The following is a 16,154-nucleotide window of genomic DNA, read 5'->3' as shown; positions in this document are numbered from 1 at the left end:
TCGGTGCCCACAGAGTCACATTTGGATAGGCCACTCCAAAACTGAGTTTTTCCATGTATCATTTAAATACAGGAATATGCGTGCTGGAACAAAGGGTGTGTCTGCTCAGTTATCCTATCTCTGACCTTGATCAATGCCAGATGCTTTGGAGGAAAGCATAATACCAGAAATGCACCTCACCAGGCACTACTACCCCAAGGGGAAACATCCTTCCTCACCTCAGCTAAGCTAAATCAAGGGGACTGACAACCTTTATCATTTTATCCTACCGACAGCGGCTGCAGATGCTTTGCCTGATCCAAAGCCTGATCCAAGGCTCACTGAACTCATTGGGCATCAGCAGCATTCAGGCCCAAACCTCAGCTTTGATAGGAATAGGACTGAGACTTTTGTTTTATTCCATAGTCACACGTTTCAGGCCAGATCCTCAAATAGTGTAAATCACTGCAGCTCCACAGAATTCACTGGAGCCATATTGATTTACACCCACTGAGGATCTGACCCTACCGGGATGTAGATGGTCAGACCTAGTGGTCAGAGCAAGATTCAGATCAGCAACAGAGACAAAGTCGGGGGTTGAGCCAAGGGTCAGAGCCAGAGGCAGGCATCAAGCCAAGAGGCAGAACCAGAATCAGTAGCCAAGAGTGGGGCATAGGAGCAGGGATCTGGAATAAGGCAGGAGAGCAGGAACCAGGAACAGGACAGGAAGGCTTGAATTAGGAACAAAACAGAGCTTAGGAGTCAGGCTAACTGGAAAGATCCAATGGAGCAGCGGCCAGGGATTCACCTAGTTGTTCAGACGACTTCCTGTGATTCCTTCGGGCTGAAGTAATGAGTCTGAGCCAATCAGAGAGGCCGGACCTCTCCTCCAATTGGAAGCTTTTGGGGCAGTGCCTCTTGTGAGCAAGGATCCGCCAGCCCGTGCTCCCTGCTGGTACCAGCGAGATGCCAGGAGGCAGCTGTGGTCTGGGGACCCCCAGACCTGGGTTTGAGATCCATGATCCTTCAGGCTTATATCCTAGTGCAAGACCATCTCCCACTTGACGTTAGCCTGGAGTTTTTGCTAACGTGCAGTGACTTCCAGGCAAAATCATAGCATCCTATGATCTATGCGGCCCATTTGCAAAAAACAATAGCTCTGAGCAGCCTATGGGGCAATGCAAGATCCTCCCTCTCACCCCCCACCCCCCAGCATTGCACCTGCTCTCTGCTGCTTTGGCAAAAGACCAACCTTTTCTGTGTTCTGAAAGGCAGGATTTCCTGTCTCCTTTGGTCCGCTTGGATGGAAACACAAGTTACCTCAGCAGTTCCCAGGAGCCAGGAATGTCGCATCTGATTCAAAGCCCGATTCAAAGCCCATCCAAGTCATTTGAAAGACTCCCATTGACTTTAATGGGCTTTGGATCAGGCCCTAATTTCCCTAATAGGGAGATCAGGCCCTAATAGGATTCAAAGTTTTCTTTCTCTGTTTAGACATGCACGTACACATATGCTGGCTTAAAGCCACAAAAGCCAGGGACCTCTGAAGGTAGACTGAATTGAATTCCTACCATTATAGCTCCTGAAAATCTTTAATGGTCATTGCTATTATACTGCATCCCTGCCTAGCAGGGCTGGAGACTGCCAAATAGTTAGAGAGTCGAAATGCAGAAAGCAGCTACCTAGCACTGAACTGCAGCCACCTCTGGGATGGAATGTGCCAGCCACGCTGCACCACAGTGGCACAGCGGGGAAGTAAGGAATAATGTTACTAAATGAAATGGCACTGAAATATGAAACACACTGGCATATGGCCAGGCCACCAGAGTTCAAACTGCTCCCTACCTTGTGAGACGTTCCCTATGGACTTTAATGGTTGTGTAAGGTCCAGGCCTCAGTTTTATGACTCCACCAAAAAAGGTGACTCCCTCTGCAGCTCAGTGCTACCTAATGCAACACGGGGGCACTGATTTATGGCCAATTCTGAGGGAAGAGTGTCATCTATTGAACAGTAGCACCATCAGTCTGGGATTTCCCTGGAGATCTTCCATCCCAACCATGTGTAACCCATGCCTGCTTGGGGTGGGCACTCTGTCTCCCTCTAGAAGTGACTAGACCAGCTAAAGCTTGATGAGCCTCCTACAAGCTTGGCTAAGAGAAAGCTATCTTTTAGCTCAGACAATAGAGGCTCACACATTAGGTCCCAGGTTCGACCCCGGCTGCCGACGACCAGGGTCTGTCGGCGTTACACATGTACTAACCAGGCCCAGTCCAGTTCACAACAAGCAATGCAATCACCACTGTAGGCCACACACTCTATTCACCTATGACTTTCTTGATGCCTCTCTGCTTGCTGTTTTGGAGTGGCAGCACCTCCAGAGAACTGAAGCCCGAGTTCTCTAGGATGTTCACCTCCACGCGTAACCTGCCCACAAGCTGCTGGGGCCGGACGCTGACAGTGTACTCATACTTTCCCAGGTGCCTTTGCAAGAGCTCTTCGTAATGCAGCATGAAGATGGCGTGGGTCTTGCGTGGAATAGTGCCAGAGGCTTTGAAAGTCTCAGCTCCGTTCTCCCTGCAAGGGAAATTCAAAGAGACCTTTGAAAACCAAGCTGTTTTTACATCATGAGCCACACCCTGAAGTTAATGGTTTCCTGAGGCTGTGTCCCTTGTGTCAGCAGCTAGAGTTCCCCATTAAATGAAGATGCAAAGATGGGAAACAGAAATACTCAGGGGTATGTAAACAGGAGGAGAAGAGATTTTAAAAGGCTCTTATTATTAAGCTTAGATAGGAGTATGACAAATGATTAAAAAAGGAATGAAGTTCAGAGCAGAGAGAGGGAGAATAAGGGTGGTCCAGTGGTTAGGAAACTAGGCTGGGACTCAGAAGACCCAATGTCAATTCCCTGCTCTGCCACAGACTTCCTATGTGACCTTTGGCAAGTCCCTTAGCCTCTCTGTGCCTCATCTGTAAAATGGGAATAACAGCACCGTCTTGACTTCAAAGGGTGTGAGATGTTCAACTCCAATGGTAGCAGGGGCTGTATTAAACTAGATATATCACAGGCCCTAACACAGGGAAATAAAAAGGCCACACAGTAGAAAGAAAGGAAATACCTTTTAATAGTATAAAGAAGTAACATCAGAACTCTGCCCAAAATGGCAGCCAGGGGAAACAATACTCACCCACCATCTGTGGGACTAGAATGTTTATTATTCCTCTCTTTGTTCTCATTGCTGGTTTTCTTTTCTTTCGCAGTGACTTCCCCGTGGTAAATCCTGTCTCCAATGATCCTGTAGGGTTAAGAGACGTCAGCCTTATAGATCCACCGCCATGGAGACAAATCCAGACGTGGGGCTCATCCTAGTGCAGTGACAATGCTTGGGTATGTTTTTGTGCTGGGCATAGGTTAAAGGACAAGTGCTCTGTGGGCATAACTCCACTAATGCCAACCATGTTATGGCATCAGAGAATCCCACCCAGCAGCTGTCAGCCCGGGGCAGCGGGACTCCAGCTGTCAAAGGCAGCAAGAGCAGATGAAAGCGACACAGTGTCTACATGGACACTGCATTGACCTAACTATATCGATCTAAGCACTATGCCTCTCGCGGAGGTGGAGTTATTAGGTGGGCGTAGCAGGCAAGTTAAATTGGTGGGAGGACATTGTAGTGTAGACGCTTACACAGTTAGGTCAATGTAAGCTGCCTTATGTCGACCTAACTCTGTGGTGTAGACCAAGCCTTACTGCTTCCTCTTCTCTGCTATGATTTTTCTATGAAATAAAACTTTTTGTTTATTTTTATCCCCAGCAGGTCTCTGTTGTGCAAACTGCATGGAGTATGTGTGCCACAGTGCAGTGATAACTGGGAGCAGATTTCATTCCTTTGGAGATGACGAACCAGATAGGAAAAGTCCGAGTGTCTGGTAGTTAAGGAAGATGGATTTGTGGGGGGGACTCAAGACCCAAAGCGGTGGCTGAAATCACCCTGCAAGGAGTAACTAAGGTGGTGGAAACCAGGGTTGAGACCTTTATGCTTGTAGGCTGTAGCAGCATAGCACTATGGCACCCACAGTTACAAAGCGGGCAGTGATAGCTAACTCATCTGGGCAGTCCGCAAACATCAGTTACCATCCCTCTTCTGCAGCTCAACATGTAAATTCCAAGTGAATAAAGGACAACAGTAGGGAAAGCAAGGGACAAAGCTATTTACAAGGGATATCTACCTCCAGCATTTTACTCATGGCAACAAATCCTACATTTGTATCAGTGTACCTCAATCTCTGTGTTGCTATTGCTTGCAAACAGACTTTCATCTCATAGACTCATACGACTAAGATCAGAAGGGACCATCGTTATCATTTGGTCTGACCTCCTGCACATGGCTGGCCACAGAACCTCACCCACTCACTCCTGTAATAGACCCCTACCTCTGGCTGAGCTACTGAAGTCCTCAAATCATGATTTAAAGGCTTCAAGTTACAGATCTAATTAAATGCTTCTTACTAGGAATGGGTCTTAGGACATTGGATACCAGTGAATAAATATTCCTTAGAATGCCCCATGGGTGGTAATCCAGCCGTGGAACAGGCTTTTTCTCATGCAGCGCACCTGGAAGTACCTGAAGTCTCCCAGTAACACAGGCAGCCTCCGAAGTACCCCACTAGGCAAAGGTCATTCTGTGGCACCCTGCCTGGTCCCCCTCTTCAAGGCCTTTAAGAACTCACATTTCAAAGGTGATTCAAACAATCCCCACAAGGGGTCCCATGTAGTTAGTTCTCTGATACAAAACAGGCGCTCTGGACCCCAAGCAGTTCCGTGTCTTGATCAACCCAAAATAACACAAAACTCAAATGTACACAGTCTTCATCCCTGCTGGCCTTTAGAGCCACTGCCCTACTTAGACAGGGTCTGGCCCATGCCCCCCTGCCTGGACAGCTTTCTCCCACTCTCTCCTGCTTCTTCAGCTTTCTTTTTCCCTCTGCTGACTCCGGGCACTGCAGGAGCCTTCTTGCACCGGGCAGTACCTACAAAGCCCAGAACACTTTCCTGGGCTTCCTCCCTTTACTGCAACTTCCTGCTCTTTTTTTTTTTATCCTGGGAGCAAGTATGGCTCATCCTGTCTCTAGGGCTGGCTTAGCCCCAAGCTCTCCAGCCATGGGGCAAACGACCCTGTTAAACTCTTCAAGAAAGCCTGTTCTCCTGAGATTTCCATTCACTCTGGCAGGCTCCAGAGATGAGACTCTAATTTGGGGATGTTTGTCAGAACCAGACCTACCAGCAGACCTTCAGTATGAGAGAATCAAATACATTAGTGGGGCCCTGCTCTTCTGGGGTATCGGCATCCCTCCAATGCTGTTGGGCTCATGGCCCAGCCTGCGCCCAGCAGGGCCAGAGGAGGAGGAGCAAAAGTCACCACACACCCTCTCATCCCGCAGCAAGACAAGAAGGGGCGGAAACTCATGGAGAAACAAAAGCACCACGTACATGGTGAAGTTGGAGATAAAGGCTGCAGCTGGGATCTGCATCTCAAAGGTGCCTTCCTTGGCCTCAGACCCACTGTTCACCATGGTGCAGGAAACGGTGGTGAAGGCATAGCGGGAAATGATTGTGGATTTGACTGTGAATTCAGCCATCCGCGGCCTGGTCTCCTGTAGGAATTGAACAGTTACTCATTACCATCTATTTTAAAAGCCAAACAACCTGCCTCTGTGGCATTTCTTTGCGGCACACAAGGATTTAATATGAGGTGAAAACAAACAGCCTCATAAAAGCTTGTAAGATGAAGAGTGTTAGAGCCCCTTTGTGAACACTAGGCAGGGTGGGGTTTTTCATCAAGGCTTTGGATCAGTGGGAAAAGGTTACACAAAGGGCACAGTACCTCCGTATGCCCTGTCAAGGGCACAATCCACATTCATTCTTCCCAGTGCCAACGTGAGGCTTCTACACAGAGTGAGCCGAGACATATGCTATGAAAAGTATTTGTGAAATCTGGGCACATCCTGGATCATGGGTTCTCAACATGGGGATCAGGAATGGGTTTCTGAGGATTATAACCACCTTCTCTTTCTTTACAGCCAGATAGGAGGAGATTCCCAAAACTTTGTCCAGGTGGGACATGAGGTCATGGGCTGGGAAAGATTAAGAACTGCGATCCTAGACAAATCTCCTTGTTAGCTCGTAGAAATTTTATGTAAGGCCTCCTCAGTAACCATTACACTATGCTGCCAAATTCTCACTGAAGCCAAGTAAGGATGCATGCAACCAAGTCTTAAAATGTATACGGCCAGATCCTCAGCGGGTGTGAACCAAGCATAGCTAAACTGAATTCAGTGGAGTTAGGCAGATTTACTCGAGTCAAGGATCTGTTCTATAGCTCTCAAATGATAGATGGAACAGCCTTAATAGAAAACATGCACACGGCTGAGGCTCATCTAGCAAAATGTCCTTTTTAGAACACTCTGGACCCCATCCAGCTTGGATGAAATAGGAATTGGAGCAGTCGAGAGCTGATTGCCAAATTATGCATCTTGGGAATGTACTTTTATGCGCAAGTCCTCAGATGAAATGCTTCTCAGGGCTAATACGCACTTGGACAGCAGTATCCCCATAAATCTAAGACGTTTTGTATTTGGAAGACCTAAGCTTAATGTAACTACTTTAAGTAACCAACGAGAAAAATTTCTGCTGCATGTTGGCTTGATCAGGAAAAGGCTGATCCTTCAACGTTGGAAGGCTGCCAAAGAGATAACGCTATCACATAAATAAACTCACAGATGCACCTGAGTGGACTAGCAAATGTAGGTCCCTTTTCTGCCATTCTTCCAATGAGCAATCCCTTTCTGTGATCTTGAAATGAAAAGGCCTGTTCTCAGAGCAAAAGACTGGTCCATATGAGAAGGGGGGGAAGTGCAGGTGTCAGAAGCAGGCACTCCGTTTTGGGCTGACTTTGGAACACTCCAGACTTGATCATTATAAAGGAAGGGAGCACCTGCAAAAAGCCAGGTCTGGCAAAGTTCTGATTTATGCTACATCCATGTAACCCCTTGCTTAGCAGTGGCTCAGGGTATCTGCATTAAGGGCTGCACTGGTGTAAATGCATGGAAGTAGTTACATCAATGTGAATTTGCCTAATATAGACAGGGCCTTAGAATCTCATTCCCCTAAAGTGCCAGGTGAGGGAAATTCTGATCTGGAGTTTTGGATCAGGCCCATTTCTAAATTCAACTAGTTCTCTGTGGGTTCTTTCATTCGATGTTCTGCATGGGTGGCGGGTATAATAGGCCAGGGGAGGCTCAACCTCCCCTGGAGTGCCGCCACCAAAATGGCATCCACATACACTACGCCCCAGGGCTCTGCTCCCATGCTTCCCCCGTGGCCCTGCCCTCACTCTGCCATGCTTTGCTTCTTCCCCTGTGGACCCCCGCCGCCCATCTCTCGCGCTTCTCCCCCGTGATGCCCCCCACCTGGCTCTTGCGTTTGTCCACTATTTCCCATGCGACCCCCCCCCTCTTTGCTCCCTGAGAGGTAGAGAGTCATGAGCGGCAGGGGGCCCCTAGAGGGAAGGGGCAGAGAGGCATGCGTAGCCAGCAGGGGGACCCCTTGGGGGAGGGAGCAGAGAGGCACGAGCAGCAGGTGGGGGGACCCTCACGGGAGGGGGCCGAGTGGGAGCTGGTGCTGGGGCAGAGTGGGGCAGGAGTGTGGGCGGGGCCTGTGGGGGAGGAGGCCAAATGGGGGAAGAGCAGGGGGGCGGGCCTCAGGGCAGAGCAGGGGCTGGGGCCACAACGCTTAGGCCGAGCCTCCCCAAATGCGGGAGTCACGCGCTGCCCATGATGTTCTGAATATTTAACTGGCTATTATTGGGATTGCAAGTGACACCAATAAGGAATCGGATGGCCAATCAGAAGCGGAAGTAAAGAGTAGGGGGGGAACTGTTAAAATTTAGAGCCACACAAGGTGCAGCATCTTCTTTAGTTTCGAACCTCCTGGGCTCGCACCATCATCCTGACTTTCTCTTTGAAGGTCAGTTTCAAAACCTTCCCCAAACGCAGCAGCAAAACTGAGTCAAAACCGCTGAGTTTCACCTGGATTCATTTGAAGCCTCAAATGACTTAGAACGCTATTGAGGGCAGGGGGGCTACCGCTTATAACCTGGAACAGCCGCAGGTCTCAGGTCAACCACAAAGGGAAACCTGCATTCAAGGTTTTCCCCCTTCTGATGGTAGAGGTCCCTGCTGTAGGGTTGCCAACCCTCCAGGATTGTCCTGGAGTCTCCAGGAATTAAAGATTCCTCTTTAATTAAAGATTATGTCAAGGCATGAAAGCTCCAGGAATACTTGTAACCAAAACTGGCAATCCCTATCCTGCTGAAGAGACGGTCGGAGAGACAGACACACACACACACCGCTCTCTCCCTCCAGCTGGAGAGGAGAAACTGCTGACTCATCTACCCAGACCTGCAAGCAGCATTTTGCTCTTTGTGTGAACAGTAGCGGAGAGGTGCTGAGGTACTTTCAAAACAGGTGGCTAGGCTCTGGGCTGGCGTTCAGCCCAAGATCCTGTCTGAAAATCTTCTGCATTCCCTAGAGTTCTTGCACAACTTCTTACTGCATGAAATTCTGACCTATAGCTGTATCCATGTGCACTCCCTGTTTTGTTTTCTCCACTCCTTGTTATTAAAGCCCCTTAGGAAGATGAGAAGAGACATTCAGGAAACCATTCCTTTTTAAAAACAAACGTGGGTGCACTCAGAGGGAGCAGATGAGAGCGCTACTATTTCGCAGGGTGAGGCGCTGTTTTCTCAAGGCGTTTCACTGTCGTGAGAGAATAGATTTTCTTGCCAAAGAGAAAGAATGAGGAGTATTTGTAGCACCTTAGAGACAAACAAATTTATTTGGACATAAGCTTTCGTGGACTAAAGCCTGCTTCATCAGATGCATGCAGTGGAAAATACATGCATTTGATGAAGTGGGCTGCAGCCCACGAAAGCTTATGCTCAAATAAATTTGTTAGTCTCTAAGGTGCCACAAGTACTCCTCGTTTTTTCTGCTGACACAGACTAACACGGCTACCCCTCTGAAACTTGCCAAACAGAGGATTTTATTCCTGCTTACTTCAAGTGCTGGGAAGTATGAAGAGAGCCGTTTTCGCTGGCGGTGGTTGCTTGGATCAAAACAACCTGACCTAGTGTCTAATTCTTATTAAAAGTAAGAAACAAGACTGGTCATTCCAGGGATACAGACCCATTCCCCTCTATGCCACTGGTTCAAATCTGGCTGAGGATCATAGTGATTGACAGCTGTTGCCATCTGATGGCTAGTCAGTGGCCTACAGTATGTGAGACGTGTTACTCCCGGGCTCAGTGGATAAGTGGTCACATCGCCACCACCACCACCATATTTACCAATGATTGACTATCTGGCTGGATGGCACATCAGAGAGGCTGGATCCCAGTTGGACTCAGACTAAGCAATGTTCATCCTTGTTTCTACAGATACAGGTAGTAGAAGATTGAGGGGCAGTGTTGGGACATGCTTCAATTGCCAGTACTCATGTGGTACCTGCTGTGTGGATAAATAACAGGAATTTACCCTCTAGAGCTCTCAGCCTGGGACAGGCCACTACTAAGTTTATTGAAGCCCAAATACATACTTGCATCCAAATACATACACGCTGATTGGTCGCTTTTATGCAATGAAATAAATAGGCATCAGGATACATACCAGCCTCTGCAGAAATCGGCCCTGTCTTGGGACCCTGCGCGCCACCTGCAAAGAGTTAAGTAAATATTGTAACTTGCCCCTTTCAAGTTCATGAAAGGAAGATTTGTCAGTTGTTGAAAAAAAATGCAGTGGAGTTGACCGAGACATTGATTAGTGCAATTGTTTTCACACAGCCGGGGTTAAGCGACCCTTTTGTTAAGATTCAACTTAAAAAAAAAAAATTGGAACAGACCCACAGATCAAAGTGGAATGGAATTTGGTTTTCCCAGGCAAGGTGTTGCCGAGTGCTTTTCAAAGCAGCACGTTACATGCAGGGGGTGCGGGGGTGGAGGGACTGTGTACTGACACACAAGGGCCATGGGTAATTATGTACTTATTATTGTACCCAGATCACAGCTAGGGAAACTGAGGCACGGAGCAATTATTTGACTAGCCTAAAGCCACATAGAGTGTCAGCTGGCATAGCACCATCAGTTTGAATGGAGCTATGTTGATTTACATCACCTGATAACCCGCTCTATGGCTAAGTTTTATCAACATTAACACCTGTCACTGGGAAGCTATCGTTGCCTAGTAAGCGATGGAGCAAGGCTTTTTAAATCCAGCCATCAGGCTGATTGTGAAACAAACTGCCAGCCGCAGCTCCAGCACAATCGCATCCATTGTATCAGTCTCCACCAGCTGCAACAGTTTCGCTGGCTCGGCTGTATGCTGTGTAAATCCCAAATTAGAATCTACAGGGGAGAAAAAAATCCATAAAAGTACATCCTTCACGAGCAAAGTGGCAGTCCCTCTCCATTGGTTTGAGGATAGCAGTGCAGATGTTGTGTCTCGATGTCTTCAAAGCCAGTCCCAAAATCACTTAGTACCAGGATAGCCTTAATGCAAAGAAATCACTGTGTTTATTAAAATGCTGGTGAAACTCCAGACAGAAAAGGAGTGCAATGGCACTTTTTACCCTTGTTATTTGACATTAACAGATTTTCTTGCCAAAGAGAAAAAATTTCCTTCTGTTTACATCAAGTGTTGGAAAGCTAAAAAGAGCACTGGGGAGAAGTGAAACAGTCTCCAGTGTTAGAACTTTTACTCTTTTCTCATCCATTGCTTTGACCAACATCTTGCTAAATGGTAATATACGGGAAAGTGGGGCACTCAGGAGACTTAAGTCAAAAAGAAAGTTTTGGAAGGGATATAAACCCTCATGCTTCAGGGCATAAGACCACCTCTATCTGATGTGAGTCAGGAAGAAACTTTCCATGTATGCAGGTTATCCCATAACTTCCTACTGCGTGATTTCTAGCCCTTACCTCTGAGGTATCTGATACTAATCACATTCAAAAACAGGATATTGGACTAGATGGACCATTGTTCTCATTCAGCAGAGCAATCCTTATGTTCCTATTGATAGTCAGATAAAATCTTCTATCTCTGAAGAGTTGGTTCAAATCCAACATATCCTAGTAGTGGCCCAAAGCTGCTATCATCTAATAACCTTTGAGATGCACACATGGAATGACTCTAGTGGTATTATTCCAGCACCCAATGAACAGTTGTCCCATACCAGAAAAACCATCACTGATGCAATAGATGCGAACTGATAGCCTTGCTGGCAATCTTAGTAGAAGGGCCAAGCATTGAATGGGCTGGGGAGACTAAACTGTCACTAAGAGACCTATCAAGAGATAGCCCCTCCAGGTCAGAGATGAGTGACATCAGCAGGAGAAGCACACACTGCTGCTAGGCAGGCTGAACCTATTCTGTAGATAAAGAGAGGAATTCAGTCTCAGCCAAAATTCCTGTGATTTCATGGAAGTGGCGAGATGCTGTTTGGGGGCGAAATTCAGCCCAGTGCAGCAGGCTAATAACACACAGCCAATCATGGGCAGCAAGTGAATCTTCTCCACCAAATGCATCTGATGAAGTGAGCTGTAGCTCACGAAAGCTTATGCTCAAATAAATGTGTTAGTCTCTAAGGTGCCACAAGTCCTCCTTTTCTTTTTGCGAATACAGACTAACATGGCTGCTACTCTGAAACCTGTTCTTGGGAAGGCTAGCTCTCTGCCCCACCTCTTCCGGCCGAGGCCACACCCCTCTCGCTGCTCTCAGCCCCGCTCCCAGGGCCCAGCTGGGGTGGAGGGTGGGGGGCTGAGTGCTCAGCCCCTCTTCCCCATGGCCCTGGCTGGGGCAGGGAGCGGGGGGCTGAGAGTTCAGTCAAGCCCACGGAGGGGGGCTGAGAGTTCAGCCCCAGCCAGGGTCCAGCACTCAGCCCCGACGGGACCCTGGCACCACCCCCTGGCCACCACCCCACCTATGGCCCCACCCCATTCCGCCCCTTCCCCCCATGGCCCCGCCCCATTCCACCCATGGCCCCGCCCCTGTTCTGTCCCCACTCTGCCTCTTCCCTCCAAGGCCACACCCCCGCTAGCTCCTTTCTGGGGCCATGGCAGGGGAGAGATTTTTCCAGGGGCCCCAAATTGGCCGGGGCCCGTACAGTAATCTGCCACTGCCTCCCCTCATCCCCACCACAGCGGCACAACGTTTGGGGAGGCTTAGTCTCCCCCAGCCTCCATTACACGCCACCTATGCAGCCAATACATCCCGCCTCAAGTCAGAAGAATCTAAGACATGCAGCGCTTGGGTGACTTTCTCCCTATTTATCTGCTGTGAAAGTAAATCAGAGTTCCCCAGAATAGCAGAGAAAACATAACCAGGAAAGCAGCTGAATAGTTAGAAGCCAGCCTGCCTCTTTGATCTATTGTAATAACTATAGAGTCCCTTCCTCCTTTCTTAGAGCATCCTGTGTTTATGCCCACTATTTCTTTCACTTCCTCTTCATGTGTTGGGGAACAAGAGGTAGTTTTGAACCAGACAAAAACCTTTCTCGTGACAGAAATCAATCCAGGGATGTTGAAATTGTCAGATTTGTCCTACCAGATCAGACCAGCTGCTCCAGCATTCCGCCTTTAAGCAGTGGTCCCTTCACAGAAGGAGGGTCACAGAGAATGTTGTGCAAGAAATGAGGGCTGGGGTATCCTCCAGCCCCCCGACCCTCCTGCAGTAATTAGTTTACTCCCTGAAACATGAGATTTGATTACCCTTTGCTTAAGTGACATCATTCCAAATGGTCACAAAAGTCCATTTCTCCCCAGGACTGAAAATAGCCCTGAAGTTGGGAAATGATTAACTTTACCCACCCAGACTATGTCCCTATTTGCTTCACTTCGGAGACATAGGAATTTTTAAAATTCATCTTCCTATCTGGATCTGTGGATAAAATCCACATGAGTTAGGAAGGCCGTGAACTTGCCAAGATCTGTGCACATGCTTAACTATCCCCAGGAGAGTGACCCCGATGGGCCACGCATGAGTGCACAGTTCAGCACGTGTTTTAAGAGTTTGCCAGATTAGGACTTTAGGGATTAATTTCTGGAGGGGGCGGAGGAGGTGGCTTGCCGGAGGGCAAAGGGAAAGAGAGTGGACCCACGGGAACATCTACCCCCACCCCCTTAAACTGGCTCCAAAGTTCAGTAACTCTCTAGCAGGGAATGCAGCTTTCCCCTACTCAGTGTTTTCAGTGGTTTGCATCGTCATTCACTAAATAGAAGCACGATACAATATTAGGCCTGACCCACCACTCCAGACTTTTGCATGGCTTCTCATCTCTCCTTTGGGATATTTCACAAACAAATCACAGTTGCTAATGGGACTTTTCAGAGGTAAGTTTCTCTATGCGTCCATGGTACTTTTCTGGCCCCCCATTACAGTAGCACCTCACAGCCTTTAATGTATTGATCCTCACTACACCCCTGTGAGGTAGGGAAGTGCTATTATTCCCATTTTACAGAGGGTAAGTGACTTGCCCAGGGCCACACCGGAAGTCTGTAGGGGAACAAGGGATTAAAGCCAGGGAACCTAACCCTGGACCATCCTTCCTCCCACCTGCAACTGTCCCTCACAAGTCATGAAAAAATTTCCCCCACAAAAAGAAAAGTAACTATAGGCCACCCAATAACCCAGTGGCATAATCCTTTCTCGCCCCATACCGCCTCTTTCATCACAAAGGGTTATAAAGCACTTTATCAGCTGAAGTACTAACAGTGCACGGGAATCCCTTCGTCTAGCAAGGGTCAGAAAAGCAACTATTCCGCGGCAAGCAGCAATGCTGCACAAGAGTTTCCGGGAAAAAAGGCTGCATCCAACTTTCAGACTGTCAGAATTACTCAACGTGGAATTTGGCCAGGACACTGGGGTTAACTCCCTTATTCTTGCAAACTGTGCCGTCGGATCTTTAATTAGCACAGCCGGCCAGAACCTCAGCTTTATCTCCCTCATCCAGGGGCAGATGATACACCAGCAACACAATGCCCCCTACCACCATGTTCATTACTGGCTCAGTGTCAGTGACTGAATCACTAATCGCCACCTCCCCCAGCACCGACTTCCCCCGTAAATTCTCCAAGCCAGTAACTAACCTTCACCAGTGCTCTCTACCTGGGAGATCTGACAGTGGGGTGCGATAGGTCCAATATATGTGTGTGTGACAGGCTCCAGTCTCACAAGGAATACGCCCGCGGCTTTAGGAGACAAGCATTTGAGGTAAAGAGAAGCGGTAAAGGTGACTTGCATTGGGGATTTAAGACACAAACACACAGCCTGTAGTTTTGTGTGAACGAACGACATCAACTCTAACGTAAAAGGAAGGGGAAACTGCATAAATATTTGTTGCTATTGGTGTCTTACTCTCCTTTTCTTATGGTTTTACACAGTGCCATATACACATGTGGCAGTAATATAAACCACAATTAAACTGGGGATGGGAACATTAATGAACATAGCTGGGTTAATCTACCACACAATTATTTACCTGTGGAACTACATGATGCTCATGAGTGTGAACAAGAGAACCAAATCCCAGCCACACAGTTCTTTCAATCCATCTTTTGATCAATAACAAAATAGGCAGGACAAATTAGAAACAGTAGGGCAGGAAGGTTGGAAAACACCCAGGGAATTCCGAGGGAAACAGAATTTCAACACAGAAATCGCATACCTTTCTTTGTTTGTTATAACAAATGGGAGAGAAGTTAGGAAAATCTTTCTTATAGTCAGCATCTGCCTTGTAACCTGGGTCTTCTGGCAAAGGTCCTGGGAGCTGCTCTCACCTGATTGCCCTTGGTGGACATAGATACACAGGACTCCTAGGTGGATTACTTTAAATTAAACCTTCAGGCAACTCATTTGGTATGACCCAGATACACAACACTGGATGTTACAAAATAATCATCGCTTTAAAACTTACATGGTTGGGAAAGTTAGAATCCACCATCAACGTCTCTTCCAGATACCTAGCTAGGAGCTCCGAGTCCTGCTGCCCAGAGGTGAGTGAGAATCCCCAGCAGAGCCACAGCAGAAAAATCATGGTTAAAGGGGCAGCCAGGGGATCCCCCCCCCCGACCCCAGATGGAAGAAAAGCCCTCTCAGTGTTGGGGCTGCTTCTTGAAGCAGGCTGGGATGGAGAGTCTGCAGGAGAAGCTGACAGGAGTCTCTCTCTCCCGCCTCCCCTCCTCCTCCCCATCTCTGGACCAGCCCCTTTTCCAGGCTCGCAGCCAGGGCTGGGAATTCCTTGCTATCATTTTACCAAAGAGTAAAGGAAGTGCCTGAAGGCCTGGGTCTGACTCTGTAGGCCACGCACTGGTGAGTTCCCCAACTCCCAGCCCAGGTTATACTCTGGTAGCTCCAGGCTCTTCTCCAACACCACCACCCAGGAGATGGCCTGAGCAGTCAGAAGTGCTACACCTCACCCTGCTTCAGTTACTCCAGTCCCCTGTCCCAGGGCACATGATAGATATGTAGGAGCTACTGTTCTCCCATCACCTCCCAGAGCTGCGAGACACCTGACACAGGAGGCCTTCCAGTGGCTCTGCACTGGGCACTGGCCAGAATCTGCACTGGTCCGCAGAACATGCATCGAGCCCCTGGAACCGCTTCATTCCCTGTCAGCACCTGCACTGAGAATTCTAGACTCCTCTTCCCGAGCCCTGGCCAACGACAAGAGCCCTGCTGTCCCCTGCCAGCTATTCTGAATCTTCCCCAGTGACAAGAGCCCTGCTCCCCCTTCCATCTTCCAACCTCCCGACTCTTCTCCTGGGCCAGTGGCAAAGAACCCCTCCCCGTCCCATCCTGTCCCAAATCATGTTGCTTTAAAACCCCAGTTGATCTCAGCCTCAGCAGAGCCTGAGCCCTGCGGGAGCGAGTGCTGTGAGCGGACACACCTCTCAGCTGTCTGAAACATTCCATGCACAGCCAGTGGTGCCAGCTGGCTAGGCCGGGGCATTACTCCCTTCAACCGATTTTAAAACCTTCAGCCATAGAGTTTATTTAGCCCAGGAGTTGTCACCCTGGGGGAAGATTTATTTATATTCCAGTAGCACTTACAGATCGCAGATGCGATGTG

At 48.5% G+C, this 16,154-nt stretch overlaps 1 protein-coding gene across 1 annotated transcript in view; it reads right to left on the bottom strand.

Annotated features, from left to right (window-relative positions):
- ITIH5 (inter-alpha-trypsin inhibitor heavy chain 5) overlaps positions 1-15,798 on the bottom strand; it is a 61,815-nt gene extending 46,017 nt beyond the window's left edge. The window contains exons 1-5 of the mRNA XM_038387715.2: positions 15,000-15,798; positions 9,701-9,745; positions 5,466-5,629; positions 3,166-3,273; positions 2,304-2,554 (exon numbers count right to left, since the gene is read on the bottom strand). Of these exons, the coding sequence (XP_038243643.2) occupies positions 2,304-2,554; positions 3,166-3,273; positions 5,466-5,629; positions 9,701-9,745; positions 15,000-15,275 (844 nt within the window). The 5' untranslated portion in view covers positions 15,276-15,798. The remainder of the gene's footprint in view (positions 1-2,303; positions 2,555-3,165; positions 3,274-5,465; positions 5,630-9,700; positions 9,746-14,999) is intronic.
- Between the last annotated feature and the right edge of the window lie 356 nt (positions 15,799-16,154).

Source organism: Dermochelys coriacea, chromosome 1 (genome assembly GCF_009764565.3).
Source record: "Dermochelys coriacea isolate rDerCor1 chromosome 1, rDerCor1.pri.v4, whole genome shotgun sequence".
Lineage (NCBI taxonomy): Eukaryota > Metazoa > Chordata > Testudines > Dermochelyidae > Dermochelys > Dermochelys coriacea.
Note: the sequence above shows the minus strand (reverse complement) of the source record. Positions and strands in the feature narration are given on the sequence as shown.